Source organism: Hippichthys cyanospilos, chromosome 13 (assembly GCF_059441005.1).
Source record: "Hippichthys cyanospilos isolate Australia breed blue-spotted pipefish chromosome 13, RoL_Hcya_1.0, whole genome shotgun sequence".
In the NCBI taxonomy this organism is placed as follows: Eukaryota; Metazoa; Chordata; class Actinopteri; order Syngnathiformes; family Syngnathidae; genus Hippichthys; species Hippichthys cyanospilos.
The window spans coordinates 4,913,165-4,928,613 of NC_142381.1; the positions used below are offsets into that span (position 1 = coordinate 4,913,165).

At 38.9% G+C, this 15,449-nt stretch overlaps 1 protein-coding gene across 1 annotated transcript in view; it reads right to left on the minus strand.

The window, feature by feature from the left end:
* tenm1 (teneurin transmembrane protein 1) overlaps positions 1-15,449 on the minus strand; it is a 148,118-nt gene that overhangs the window by 17,697 nt on the left and 114,972 nt on the right. The window contains exons 23-26 of the mRNA XM_088431226.1: positions 6,508-6,662; positions 4,316-4,399; positions 2,991-3,185; positions 653-740 (exon numbers count right to left, since the gene is read on the minus strand). Coding sequence (XP_088287352.1) covers positions 653-740; positions 2,991-3,185; positions 4,316-4,399; positions 6,508-6,662 — 522 coding nt within the window. The remainder of the gene's footprint in view (positions 1-652; positions 741-2,990; positions 3,186-4,315; positions 4,400-6,507; positions 6,663-15,449) is intronic.

Below are 15,449 nucleotides of genomic sequence, written 5' to 3' on the forward strand. Positions count from 1 at the left end.
AAAAAACATCTGCTTATTTGTTTGGGCCTTTTCTCAACCTTTTATTAGATTTCTGGTGCCCTGCAATGATGTGCCAACCAGTTTTAAAACCTTCATCTGTTATAACGGAAGAGATTTTCGTTCACGAGCCATAAAATGATTGGATTCGAAAGGCTTTTCTCATGCGGGCTTCGACTGATATTCAGGTGAAGGTCTTTGCAAAGGAGAGACAGCCACGTGAATACAAATACACGCACTGCACAAACATATCTAGACTTGTATACCCAAGACCGGTTCAATTTGAACAGCCTTAAATCTCCCGTTTCAATCATGTTCACACATTAAGGTCAAAGCTCAAGTCCCACTTGAATTAATTAATTTAGAGAAGCTGACCAAAGACGGACAAAATATAAGATATGAGTATGAGATATGAGATGGAAAAAGGGGAGATTGTGTTCAAATACATTCAGTCAAAAAATGAGCAGAAGGATATAATCACTCTTTTAAGACCACTTGATGACAAGCTTTACAAGCTTTTAAGAGCCAAGAGCTCATTTCATTTGCAGAATTTTGCAGAATTCACAGAACATAAGGATGAGGCTCTGGCTTTTCATGTGTGTGTGTGTGTGTGTGTGTGTGTGTGAGTGTGTGTCCAAAGTGCCAGATAATCTACCAGAGAAGCAGTCACAGTTGGGGTCTATCTTGCAGTCACAGTCTGTAGGGGCACCAGAGATAACTGAGATCTCCCCGTTGGTTGACACCTGTGTAGTGTTCAAAAATCCATGTCACACAAGGCAACAAAACAGACCAAAACACATGGCAATGTCTATAATCATGTTAGATAACGTTTTGTATTTCAAACAGGCTCAACGTAATGTAAATATCACATTTATTAAACATTCATTATGCTCCTCAATCCCCATCTAAGCAGTTAAAATGTCCACATGAATACACCGTATAAGATGTTCATTTTATAAAAATCTAATCAGTAAAAAAAAAAAAAGGTAGACACAGGGGCAAACATCTACCCAGAGCGCAATAAGAGTTATTTTTTTGCTGATAAATGTCAGTACGGGATATACTGTACGCCATTTGAAATAGGTGCAAACAGGTCAGTATTAATCTGACAGTAAAATCGGAATGCACAGATCAAAATTAAACTGGCGCATTTGCTGCTATGTTCACTCGATGCTCAGTTTATATCTTGAAATATTGAGTTTCAGCAGGTATTGAGTTCAATAAGACACAGTTGATTTCAAATGTCTTGTGACTTGACTATGATCAAGGCTTCAAAACTATGCCCTCTACATAGAACAAGAGCTCTCAATTGATGCTTGTCACAGTTTGCTCGCTGTCTCTTCTGTGGGTGCTGAGAAGAAACATCCTGTGATCGTACAGACTCGTGTGTCTGGGTGGGAGACAAATCAAGTGGTTTGGAGGAGCGGCACGAACCGTATCAACCAGCAGAGGAGAATTAGAGGTTCAACATTATATACAAGTCCTCCTGGCATCACTAAACTGTACGATAAAATGTGCCCTGTGAGTCAGTGGTGACCAGTCCAGGCTGTATGACACCTCTTGCCTAAAATTAACTGTGATAACGCTAATGAAGACATGTGCTGTAGAAAATGGATGGCTATATTTTCTTGTTCCCTTGAAAGATTGTGGAACTGTAGCTCCTACCAATATTTTTTCAGATCCTTTGTAGGAAATAAAGACAGACTTGTTGATGTCTGTGTTTCATTGTTCTTATATTAGATCAAACTAGACAGCCCTGATGAATAGGTCAATGCGTGTCTAGGTAAATTAGATCAGCTTATTAAATTTGTATCGCATTTTCACTTAGGATGTCCAATTTCCTGTGGTTTATCTCGTAATGCATGCATTTGTTTTCATAAAACTCATGATGGCGTTACTTAATTTTATATGGCCTTCTACGGAATCGAGAAAAGTCGAGCAGTGGAGACTCACAGATGAAATTATTTCATTAAGCATATTGTAGCCTACAATATTCGGAACAAAACAAACAAACAGGGAGTTGTGACGCTGACCAATAGCAGACCAGCACTGTAGTGACGTGTGTATAGAGATATGAGCGCGGAGTGACTCGCAGAGTCGTGCACGCACACTGACCGCCATGTTGGAGGTGTCGTGAGGTGCAAAAAATGCCGTAAAGAGGGGACAAAAAAACGTCGCGATCCACGTTGTGAGGTGAAAAAAATGTAAGGCGGGGACGTCGTAAACCGGGGGTCCACTGCATATGCGTTATTTGGTGTGTATTTAGATTTGTTTTTCCCCTAGCAAAAAAAAAAAACATACAGATAAAAGGATAATACTAATACCCAGTCTCAAAATCTACAGTGAAAGATGTTTTTTTTTTTTTTTTTTACTTTATCAAATTAAAGGTGCAAGGATGCCGCCTGACAGCCTCTGCATGTGCTCTGCAGTTGGTTGATGACTGATCCTGGGTATGCTTCACCACTCACGCCATGGCAGATCAAACTGGCTCCAGTATATGTATAAATTCAGTGAGGATAAGTGGATACATTTTCTAGGATTGTAGAAAGAGTTGCAAAACAAAGTCTGCATGAGAAATCTAAGGCGCCGGGCATTTGTTGTCTCATAAAAAGGTAAAGAATTAACAAGTGTGAAAGCCAACAAAATCAACTCTATTTATTGTGTGATCTATACTGGCAGATGTTTTTCACCACAAAAAGACTTGAAGCCTTCTCAGTGCTTGACTCAGTGTACCGGGAACTATTGATTGAGCCCAGCGGGCCGTATCTTTGTTGGTGCGGGTGCTTAACTTTTAGGAAGTGTTAGGATAGGATGAAGGAAAACTAAATGACAGCAGAAAGCTATGAAAGGAAATGCTGGATTATTCTTGAGCTTTATGAATTGTTCGTATTAACGTTGTAGCAACTCGACTGAAAAAGACATTCGTTTTTATTCTATAAGAGGATCTTCAAATCACTATTTAAAAGAATTGACTGTTAAGTTGGTGATTTGACCTGCTGAATGCGATTGATGCGTCTCTCATCGGTCTCAGCGATGTACAGGGTCCCCAAGTGTGACACAGCGATGGCTTTGGCAGCTTCCAAAGTGGCCCGAACTGCAGCGCGGCTCATTAAATGGTGGTCAATACCCGGCACCTGGCAGTGGATTGGCCGGCCGGCAACAATGCGTACCTGAAGTGTCTCTGACACCTGACAACACACGCATTCATGTGTTAAGACAAGAGAAAGGGGAAAATGAATTACGTCTGTTATCTGCTATCAAGAAATTTTAAGTCATATTCTAATGCTTATGGACAGTACGATTCCGTTTTCACGCATACAGAGCCTGAACTTGGTGCTGAAGTTACCATTTCATTTGTACCGTACGCGTGAACAATTGAAAATAACTTTACGTGTGTGATCATGTCTTAGGTGGCTCAGTCTCTGCAGCTATGAGGTGCAAGCTGTTCCTGGTGCTAACACATTTCTACTGTATAATGGGACTCCTATTTTCAGCCATGCTGCGTCTTTTCACTGTCTTTTTTTAACTATAAGTGGTTTAACACAGAGGAAGCGGTGAAGGGCTCAGAGAATATTGGGTCAGTGCGGACCGTTGCAAAGACATTATTGTTTTTTATTACTGTTCAGTGAAGTACATTGTGTTACTTTTTATTAAATATGAAATGCGTTACATGAACAAAGTTTTGATTTATTGCAGGATGACCATAAGAAAAAAGATTCTACCGAAGCACCCTATGTAGGGGTGCAGTTATTGATAGATGAAACTGATTCCACGATGACTCCCAACAACTCAGCTGCAGTACCATCATTTCCGATTAAGTTGCTTGATTATGTCATAAAATTGTATTATTTAATTTCACATTATGAGGATGTTGATCGTTTCTGTGTTGTTACAAACACATTTACCAACTCAAGATTGATAAGGTACACATTTAAATAATGAGTTAGACAACATTTGGAACTCTAAGGCCCTCGCAATATTCATTTGTTTTATAATATTTCTTTCAAGATTGTCTTGGCTGACAATGTTTTTTGTTTTTTTTTTGCCTGACATGTTTTTACAACAAAGTGAGTGACAAACAAAAGAATACCTTCTGGAATAACTATCACATCTCTTCTTCATTTTATGTTACTTTCATGTCACTCACCGAATACACATAAATGACAACACGGCAGTGTGCGAGAAATAGTTCATTTTTCTCCGCAGCAAACAGAACCAGCGTATCTCAGAAAATCCAACGCATGCAGAGGAACGAGGTGTAATATGCAATCATTGGCGATTAATCGGTGTGTGTGTGTGTGACTGCATGTGTATTTACCTGCAACACAATGTTGTTGTCCAGGATGTAGAGTGAGTTGTCCAGAGGGTTAACAGCCAAGTCTGTTGGCCACTCCAAACGCACCTGCACAAGCACAGGACATATAATCTGTTTGTATATTTATACATAAATACAACGGCACTGACAGTGGCAGTGACCCTCAGGTGTCAATTACAGGAGACAGAGATAATATCTGCATAATACCATAGCATTTCACCGTATGGCCCTTTCAGCACATGCAAAGGTCAACGTCAGGCAGGAAGCATTGACTGTGTTTATTCAACAGCCACAACTGCTCGTTTCAGTCGTGATCCAAATGTCAGCCAATAACCATGATTGCCATACTCTGAAATAGTGCACCCTGCTTGCTACCACTGAAGGGGTCACGGAGAGACAAAGCCACCCACATTGCCGTTGCCCCGCACAGGAAAACACACCATAAAACACAAACGGGAGTCTTTGTCTGAGGAGATTTGTCGGAGAGGTGAGAGAGGTGATTGATGACTGTGGAGTGGGATTGGTAAATAAATGGATCATGTTAAATTGCCACTGACATGTCCAATTATAGGCTCTGTCAAATGGGAAAGAGGAGGTTTCAGTCTGAAATCCCATTTTAATGGGTAGAGAAATTAATCAAGCGGAGCTCATCCTGTCTCGAGACAAAAGACGACACGCACCGGATCTCTGCACATGATAGTGAACTTTTCAGTCATGGCAGGCAAATGCTGCTGCAGACTGCATACAAAGAGTTTGGCCGGAAATATTTCTGTTAACCAGAGCTCAAAACCTATTCCAAACACTCTAGCGTTCTAATGTCACTGTCAGACTCTGTTGAACTTTGTTCAGATGTTTTAATCACTTAGCAAGCTAGACATGCACATGTCTTTTCACATAAAATGTAACGCTGTGGCAAACTTAAAATGGACCACTCTCAAAGAGAAAGGCTTTTAAGTTCACAAAACAGCAAAGTCTAACTCTATTCCCGAAGAACCAAAGAGTTCTTTGGAAAGAGAAATCAAGTTTGTCTCCTAATAACAAATGATGGCTTATTCTAGTATGTCTGTCAGTAATTGATTCTGTAATCTCTCTAAAAATGGATTAATGAAAAAAAAAGATACCAATATAGTTTTTAAACTCATTTTGGTTACATTAAATTCAATTTAGTGTGAATTTTACCAAACTAGTTTGATCTATGATCTATGTGGTCGTTGTCACGTGCATGTTATGTTATGTTATTATGTGTTTGCCTATGCATGTTACAACATGCACGTGACTGAAAATGTGATTTTTTTTTAAGTGGATGAAATGAGGGTGAGAAGCTCCGGCGCAGTTGTCGTCGGTCGTGAGTCGTATAGCTTCAACGGTTATATAAAATAAATAGGATTTTATTTATTATCAATGTGTGGCCAGTATTGATGTTCACTAGTCTAGCAGATATCAATTCATTGATTATATAGCCTACTGTAGATGTATTGTTACACCTTAACTTCCTATCTGTATGAATGCTGTGAGAGAAAATGCATACCTTTGCAAGAAACGAATTTAATGTTATGTTGTATCACAGCAAAAATCCATTACCACTGGAATTTTATACTACGCTTGAAAAAACATAAAGTAATTCAAAAGTCAGTCTGACTTTGCGCAAAACTCGTGCCAACAATCTGCTGTTTATTTGGCATAAATTAGCGTGGTCGTGTTTGTCAAGTCAAACAGCTACAGAAGTTTTGATCAATATTGCTGCCAGTTTGAGGTCAGCGCAGTTTACAAGAGCAAACACAGATGGAGGATGATGACGGTCAGATGTGCTGCAGAGGATGATATCTAACTGGGGGATTGAACCGGCCGTTTTAAAGACATGCAATTACGCCTCTGGAGAGTCACCTGGCCTCAACAGTCATACCCAGAGTCATGCACACGCTCAGGCACTTCCAACTCTGTGTGTGTGCGTGTGTTTGTGTAGAGATCACACTTCATCTATAATTCATCCACAGCTCTAATAGGTCTGACATAAGTCAGCAGTGTGATCTGAAGGCTGGCTGATCAAATTAGTTGCCTTTGGTCTTCACCAGATACGATCACACGCACACACAGTCACACAAACATACACACACATATATATATATATATATATATATATATATATATATATATATATATATATATATATATATATATATATCTTTGGTGCTTACCTGGCTGATGTCCATACGAGCATCACAGCTTAGTGGTTGCGTTGACATCAATCCATTGGAGCCAATCACAGTGGACAGCAAGCCCCTTTCATTAATCTTCTGAATGGTAGTGCCATCAACAAAGTAGACAACACCCTTTTTATCCACTGCAATACCTGGTGGGTGAAAACGACGGGCAAAATTATCTTTAAAGAAGAGAAATGAGAGTACGAGGGTAAGAAAGAAAAAGAGGAGAAAAGGTGAGAAGGAGCACCAGGCAGGAATAAGTGAGACAAGATGGGTAAGGTGAAGTGAGGATGGGACAGGAGCAGCATTCAATTCAGTTAGACATTCAGCTCAGCTAGAGACTGTCTTATCAAATGCGCTGCACTGCAGAAATGTAATTATATTTCCATCCCAGAGACCACTAAAGGGATTAGAACAATACAACTGCAGGAAGAGCTTATTTGTCACATTTGATGCGAGCAGGGTGCTTCCATGAACTTTTGACATTTGATGCTTGCAAATTTATATTATAAATGTTCACCCACGAAGTACGCACATACGTTTTGCTCACAACACCTACTGTATAAATCTAATGTGTGTGTGTACGTGCATGTGTTTTTCTCCGTGACCAGTGTACACTTGAACTCTCCTTGCAGTCACATGGTGCAGGAGGAAGCACGGGCGAGGCAAGTCGAGGTATTAAAGGTCAGGGCAGAGTATGAATCATCTGTAATGGATGAGGAGCGACCTCCCTGCAAGTCCCCCGCCCCCTCTCATCTCATCTTCATGCACAAAATGGGCCCTTTGACTCAGGTCCTCAGCAATATTCCACGACTCAACCCTCACCTCTCATTCCGCGCCTTCACAGTGATTGCTTTCACTCTACATCTGCAACAATCAGCCATATTTCAGAGTTCCTTGGCGCCATCTCAAATGCACCCTGCCCTCAGCTAAGCCACTTAAAATTACATTTGGTTGATGGTTTATCATTAAGTGAGGGTAAGTATTTATCCATATTCATTTATCACACACATGCCTCAAAGGACCTCACAGAGATTCAATGAATCAATCACAGAATCAAGCATTCGAAACACTGAAAAAAAGAATAAAAAACTAAAAGAAAAACAAATGAAACAATCCAGCACTACACAAAATGTGAAAGTTCTGCTCCTGGATTAAGATAACAAACAAAGAGAACTGTGGGTATTATTTTAAAAGACTAGTCAAAGCAAATAATCAATATTTTTTAAGGTATTAAAAAATATTGATCATCAAAATTTTCGCCCCAATCTAACAACGGAAGTGGAGATGATACCAAAAAGTACTCAATTGGTGTCAACATTATTTAAAACACGTAACTTTCACCCATTTCTTGCATCTTAGATTAATACAATGATGGAAAACCACATACAGTATTTATCTACTTTTTTTTTTTAATCGTCCATCGTCCATCACTGCAAAAAATGTATTAGGATGAGTTGTTGCTACTAACATCCATTCATCAAAAAGATTATAATTCTAAGACCCCGGGTGTCGAATTATTATGATGATTAGTATTATTGCCTCACAGCACAAAGGTAAGCTTATTCGCTGCCGTGGTAAGCTTTATTTCTGGTAACTTTAATAATCAATCAATCAATCAATCCTACCAGGGTGGAGAACCCTCATGCAGAATCACATGAGCTAAAAACTAAAACAATAAGAGAAAAAAATTAGGACATAAAAATCAAAGATAAAATAATAACTACATACATTGATTTATTTAACGTTTACTTATAAAAGACAACAACAACGATTGTGGGCCATAATAACATGGTAAAAAAAACTTGTCATAACTCTTGATATGAGGGACAAAAAGTGAGCTCAGACAGAAGAATGAAACCCATTTCCTTTCTCAGATTGAGCTTGATCAAAGTTTCTCTCTCTTGCCTTTAGGGCCTGTAAGTAAAACTTCAGTTTTCGTCTGGTCGGGCTGTAGGAGGTATCAAGCCATCCATGACTTAAAATCTAAAATACAGTTAAAAAGGGTATCAATAGGTTGTCTCATCAGGAGATATGGATCTGTACAGATGTATATCATCAGCATAGCAGTGGAAGCTGATGCCGCTTCAAGGAGAAGCATCTAAAGATGAAAACAAAGTGGACCTAAAATTAAACCTTGGGGCACCCCACAACTGATTTTATGTTTTCTTGAGGAGAAGCAAAATACAGCAGTTTACAAAGCAAGATACTCTGTAAAATAAGACCTGAACCAGTGAAAAACAGTAGGAGAGAGGCTGACCAAGTTCTTCAGTCTATTTAATAACGTGTAATGCTTCACTCGATCAATGGCAGTGCTGAGATCCGAGAACCATGACTCAGATTTTTTGTGAGGCTGCGTCCCACCTGATGTCATGTAAAATCTTTAAAAGGAGTGCTTTGATGCTGCGCTTAATCTTATACAAGTGAAAGTCCATTTACCACCTGAAGAGAGACATTAACCATGTTTAGATTTCACTCTTCTAAATATCCATTAAATGAATTATAAGTGGTATGGGACTTGAGTCTAAAAGGTTGTTGGCTTACTTTTGCATCACCAAGGGCAAAACTTTGCAGCGTTTCCTCAGATAAAAACAATTGTTCATTAAAAGCATCATCCTGAGTGATTCATCTGTCGATTATTATGTTGATCAATCTACGAATTGTTTAAAGAAGTTACCATCCCTTTAAAAAGAAAAAGACATTATTTCAAAGTCACATTGCGGAAAATGCACAACGTGAATTTATTTATTATGATTAGCCATAGGCCAAATGAAGGTTAATTTCATTCTTGAGATAAATTACAAAACTGTTAATTTCAAATCAGTCTGCGAACGTAAAGAAACAAACCGCGCATGAAGGTGACGTGCGCCGCTCATCGGCGGATCATTACCATAATGCCCAGGATAAAAGCAATTAGGGGCGGCTGGCTTGACCGCAGTATTTATTACATAGTTGATCGCGGCCTCTAATTTTGTGTCGAAAACATTTCCCCTCCTGGAAATATCCGTACATTTTTGCATTTGAATGAACAGGTATTGGTTTCTTGTACCGTACGCATATGCATACAAAACAAATCAGAACATAAAAATAGCAAAGAATTCCAATTTCATTGCTGGAAGATGGGCTTTTCATTTAACGTTTCCTTTTATTCAGATGAACCTGGGAGCTTCCTGAATATTTTATTAGGATTTTACAATCAAGAGCTATATTGTCTGAAAACCACCCAACCAAACAAATTACATTATGCAACTTTGTAAAGATATTCAATGAAAATATGCTTAAATGACGCTTAAAAAAAAAACATTATTAATATTTTTTCTATGCTGATATTTTCTCTTTTACTAATAATGAATATCCTTTCTAAAATCATATATTGAACCCCTTAACCCCCCTTGTTGTTTTGACTTCTGTGTTATGAAATCTGTCTGTCGCTAATTAAGATTATGTTACTGCTTTGCTGAATTTCCAAGGATTTGGACAGGTTTAAATTGAACGAGATCTTGTACATTATCACACTTTATTAAAGTGCCCTTTCCAGTTCAAATCCATTTTTCCTCCATTCAACCTGTGCACGCTCCCGCCGATGAAAACAGCGTATGGCCACCACTATACAGTCACATGTGCCGTCAACCTGGCAACTATGGATTGACCCGGTGGGCTGTAAATTGTACAGGTGGAGAGGCGATGTGGTCATGCAAGGCCAGGGTCAGCGTGTTTCCTCCAGAGGCCAGGAGGTGAACTGCAGAGCTCTCGCTGCTGGCCCCTTCATCTTCCTTCTGACACAGATGAATTAAACCGCCCACGCAGTCTCACACCTGCACCCTACACTTCAATCGCTTGAACCGCCAAACCACGATAACCCAATCTGCTTCCATGCACATCTTCGAAACCTACTTTTGTCTTTTGTTTTTTTCTCTTTTTCACAAGTGTATCAAATCAATGGCCTCTGACCATTCATTAATGTCAAGGCTCTACTTTTTCTCTCCCGCTTTCTTTCTCATCAACATTGCCATTTCTCCCGCTGTCACTTGCCATTATGTACGGGGAAACTTCTTAACCTAGTGGGCGCCCTGAGCCTGCTCACATTCACACGTCTGCACATTCTCTTTACTCTATAGCCATCCCCTAATTCATCTATTCATACATTTCCTTTCACTTTGCTCGGATTTCTCTATATAGTACTTCTTCTTCAAACTGTCCTTGAGCTTAGAACTCATAAATCCTGCACAAGGACATGACAAAGGAAGCCCGGACTATGTCTCAGTGTCTCAGTCTCTCGCTGTCCATATTACTCTTCCTTTCACGCTTTCAATGCAGCACATTCCTTCTCATGTCTTTGTGTGTATTTCATGATAAACTCATGCACTACGTAATGGCAGTCTTGGACCATTATTTGTCTGTAAATTTACAAATATTTGACACGCTGACACGGTTGTTAGTACAATAACCCCAGATGAGCCCTCATGGGCTGGATTATTTCTATAATTGATTAAGCAAGGTAAAAGGCAGTGACAGCCTCATCATACCGCCCGTAGTTTATCACAAAACATCAGAAGATTCACCACGTCTCCTACGGTAGACCTGGCAGACCTGATACTGATGTTTAAAGCCTGAGATATATCTCAACTTGAGAGGAAGATAGAAATTTGGCAACTACAGTATGTAGAACTGGATTCTATTATCAAAGAGAAACCGATCAGGATGAGCTGAATTGACCTTGTTTAAAAAAAAAAAAAAAAAGCTCAGATTGAGGTGGGGAAATGCAGCCAAAGCAAAGGAGAGAAAAAAGAAAGCGGCAGAGATGGCACTGAGACAAAAGGACGTGATGAGGAATAGCTTCATTTAAGCAATATTAGCCAATCACTCTAAATCAAAACATTTATTCATTTATTTTTTTCCAAAAGTCCTTGTCAAAAGAACATCCGTATTAACGCCCCTTGTGGTATGGCAAAACAATCTAATCAGACGAATGCCATGGAGCAGAGTTTTAGTAAGGCATCAGTGTTGATTACAGCTATTTGCAGAGAGTGAGCCACAGGAGATTACTGGGCAAACAGTGAAAGTGTAGATGGTGAAAAATTAAATGATGATAGAACGGCGACAGTTATTATAACATATGTTATATATAATACATTTTACACTGCAGTTATAGCTCACAGCCTGGTACAGCATATAGTAAAATTAGAACGTGGTGAGTATGTGTGTGTGATGAATACTGAGTGCACTTACTTAAAACGGGAACGTTTTTTTTCCTACTTTTAGCTCTTACATTTTGAAAAACAAATACATTGTGAGATTAGTTCTAAAAATTCAGACAGTCTATAGGACTTGTATGCAACATGACTACAAACGAGATCAGTCTAAATGATCCAATGATGACGAGGTGATACATCTATTTATAACATTTCATCCATCGGACTTACATGCTTACACTAAAGCTCAATAAAGTTATTAACAATCTATCATGCGTTGTCATTTTCTTTTGTATCTGATATTATTAGCATAGATTGTATTGGAAGCCACATTAACTCGGGAGAGGGGGGGTATTGTCTAATCAGTTTTACAGACATTGAGTTACAACTTTAATGGATCAACGGCAAATAAGCTTGACAAGTATTTAATACATATAATGAGCTACATGTTAGATGATGGTTAACACTGTTTCCTCACAGCAAGAATGAAAAGGCTAGCCACGTGATAGCCAGAGTATGAAATGAATGATGCTTAGTGATAATGATGTGACATAGTACAAAGGAATAGCTTAGTCTCGCCACAGGAACAGCAAGACGGTGGATTCGAGACTCATTTCAAACACTCTAAAAATTCAAAGATGGAATCTGGCTCTTGATATGTTTTCTTCATAAGCCTTATAAAACATATTGACTGAAAAATGTGCCGCAAGAAATTGAATCTGAGTCATAAATTATGTATTTGAATCTCTAAACGTGAATAAAAAAAAGATACTTAGAGGAATTGACTGAGTATTGTTCAATTTGAATCATTACATTGAACAACTCATCTGAATTGCAGATTAATTTGAACTCATTAGTTTGGAACTGAAGCTGAATAATTCTGAAACCAAAAGTAAGACCCTAAAATGCTCTATTATTTTCCCTTCACTGCATTTGATTCTCGCTGAAAATTGATTTCTGTATATTTTTACAAATTCAAATCTCATCAATAAAAATCACACATTTTGGGTCATTTAAGAAGCGGAGTAGATTGCAGAACACAGATTTCCTTTTTGCCCAATTAGCTTCTTCATTTTTGAGCATGTTAGAATCTCTTAATATACATCGTCCCTCAAAACTCAAAGCATTATATTGCTCTTAATATCCTATATAGATCCTATATACTGGATATAAGATCCTGTATGTTGGGACTGATTTAGCAACCAAATAGTGCAGTCACTTTTGCCTCGATTGTAAGATACAAAGACACTGTTGACATTTTTTTCGTAGAATATTATCATTACCTTCATCATTATCTTCAGTGACAATATTTTACATCGGTGTGAATGTTGTTATGTGTACATTTGTGATTACCGGTACTTCCAAACTGAGAGTATACCAAGTTGAATAAATCACTCAACCGTGCAGCAAATCGCATTAAGAGATGCATTACAATGACAAGAACAACTATTTTAATGAAGCACGGTAAAGCAAGTCCTGATGCTAATGCCTCCCAGTCATTTTTTTTTTTTTTTTCACCAATCAATAGGAGTTCACCACATGGGTGTCTGTTTATCTTGGTGGGTCTTGGGAAAGCAGTCATAATTCATGCGACTTCTCATTAACTATTCATCAAACGCTCCTCGGAACAGACGCCGTCTTTGTAATTAAGTCTGAACCAAACTGTAGCTTATCTAATTATCACCAACTATATAAATTTGTCAATGTATTACCTGCATTAATTAATTATTAAAAGCTGACATTTTCTAATGAGTTGTTTCTCCAGCCATATGTATTGTGACGCCACAAATGGAGGGGGTATTTTAAAATAATTGCATGCGATTTTTTATTTTTTTTGGTACACAAGGAAATGTTTTCTGTGCGAAACATACGCATTGGCAGTAATTCCCTTCTTTCATAATAAAAAAAGAGATTCAGCAATCACAAAGGCAGCAGACAAACTCAATTATAAAAGCAATTGAAATGCTTTGGACTATAGAATGTTCCGTGAAAAGCTGAGGGGGCTGGATCAGTGCAGTGTCTGCAGATTATGTCGCACTGTGTGGAACATCAAACAAACACAGGGAGGTCTAACAAAAGAGGCTCTTTACCAAACACGGCATCACAACAAGAGATCCTCTGCGATGGTGGAGAGGATATTATCAGATCGAGGGAAACAAATGTTTTCATTACTAAAATGGCGGAATAAAAATGCCAGCTTATTATAAAAAGCTTTTCTCTCAGCAACAAAAAAACCCCAAAGTTTCTACAAAGAGTCGAACTAGAAAAGCTTTCTTTGCAACCGTTTTAAGATTTGGTGTCTACATTTTGACAGCGAAGGTGCTCTTTTAGCGAAAGCATCAAGGCTCCACAAGTGATAATGGCGCAAGTGATAATGGCACCTAAGTGACATTTACTCTCTGGACCCATTCCTGTCACCACATTTGACCTCAATACAAAGTTACATCTACAGCCCTCCTCCCTCAGCTCAGGCGGGTGAAATTGGACTTCCAAGTAAACCTTGTCTGCCACCATCACACTTCTTATTCATCGTTCTGTCAGCGTGTTTAAAGGAATCAAGATAGCTTTCGACCCGCACGGGTACAGGCTCACTATCGCCTCGATCGCAGCGTCACGCGCCGGCTGGGTGTGTGCCGGTGGGGGTATGTGTGGCTGCGTTGGGCACCAACCTCAAGAAAATGTAATTTATTTCCCGCCGCACTGGCAAAGCGCCCCTCCTCCTGTCAGCTTGCCAGGCTCCCAGTGGAGGTTGACAGGCCAGCTGCCAGCAGTGGCCATTTCACATAGTTAAAGGGACACACACGTCACATTCCCCATGATCATGCTGACATTGTCAAACTGACATCCCTTTAACAAGACTCCCCTAACTAACTCGGTGTCCTATCGGGGGAGTGGAGTCGAGTCCGGGGATTTAAAAGCTGGAGACTGTCAGTCAAGAAAAACGGGAGTGCGCACAGTGGCACCGACGTAGCACCTTTGATGGAACTGACTCAGCCACTGGCCTAAAGCCATCTCTTATTGACTATGGGCTTCATTAGACACACGGTGTGCTTTTGTAATCTCTCCCTGCCTTACTCTTGCTACAAAATTGCGGTTGGTTTAATATGTAACTTTAAAATGGTAACGTGACATTATTTTAATCCCCGGCGAAAGGCAATGTATTACTTTGATGCATAAGTGATAAGCTTAGATTGTGCAAGTGCAGCTATGGAAGTGACTAATGTTTTTGGGCAATATAATTAAAATGAAAAGATGGTTTGATGAGACATATATTTGAGTATATAGAGTGGTACCTGAGAAAGTGAAATAGATTAGTTCCTTGCAGTTAATTACAATGAGTTTACACTCAATTACTGTAAATTTAAAATCGTAACGTAACATTATTTTGATCCCCAGTGTAAGGCAATGTATTACTTTGATGCATAAATGATAACCTTAGGTTTTGCAAGTGCAGCTAAGGAAGTGACTAATGAGTGTGTAGCATGTCGTTTGGCAATATAATTAAAACTAAAAGATGGTTTTATGATACATATGTTTTAGGATTTGCAATGGCAAATCTTAGAAACCTGAGAAAGTGAAATGGATTAGTACACTCATTCATCCATTTTGGATGCCATTTTTCTTCATATTGTTGATGACAAAGTATTAATCTACAACAACTTTTTATAAATAGTGTAATAAAAAAACACACAGACACACTAAATAGTCCTGTTGATGGTTGCGGGGAACTAGAGTACATCTGAA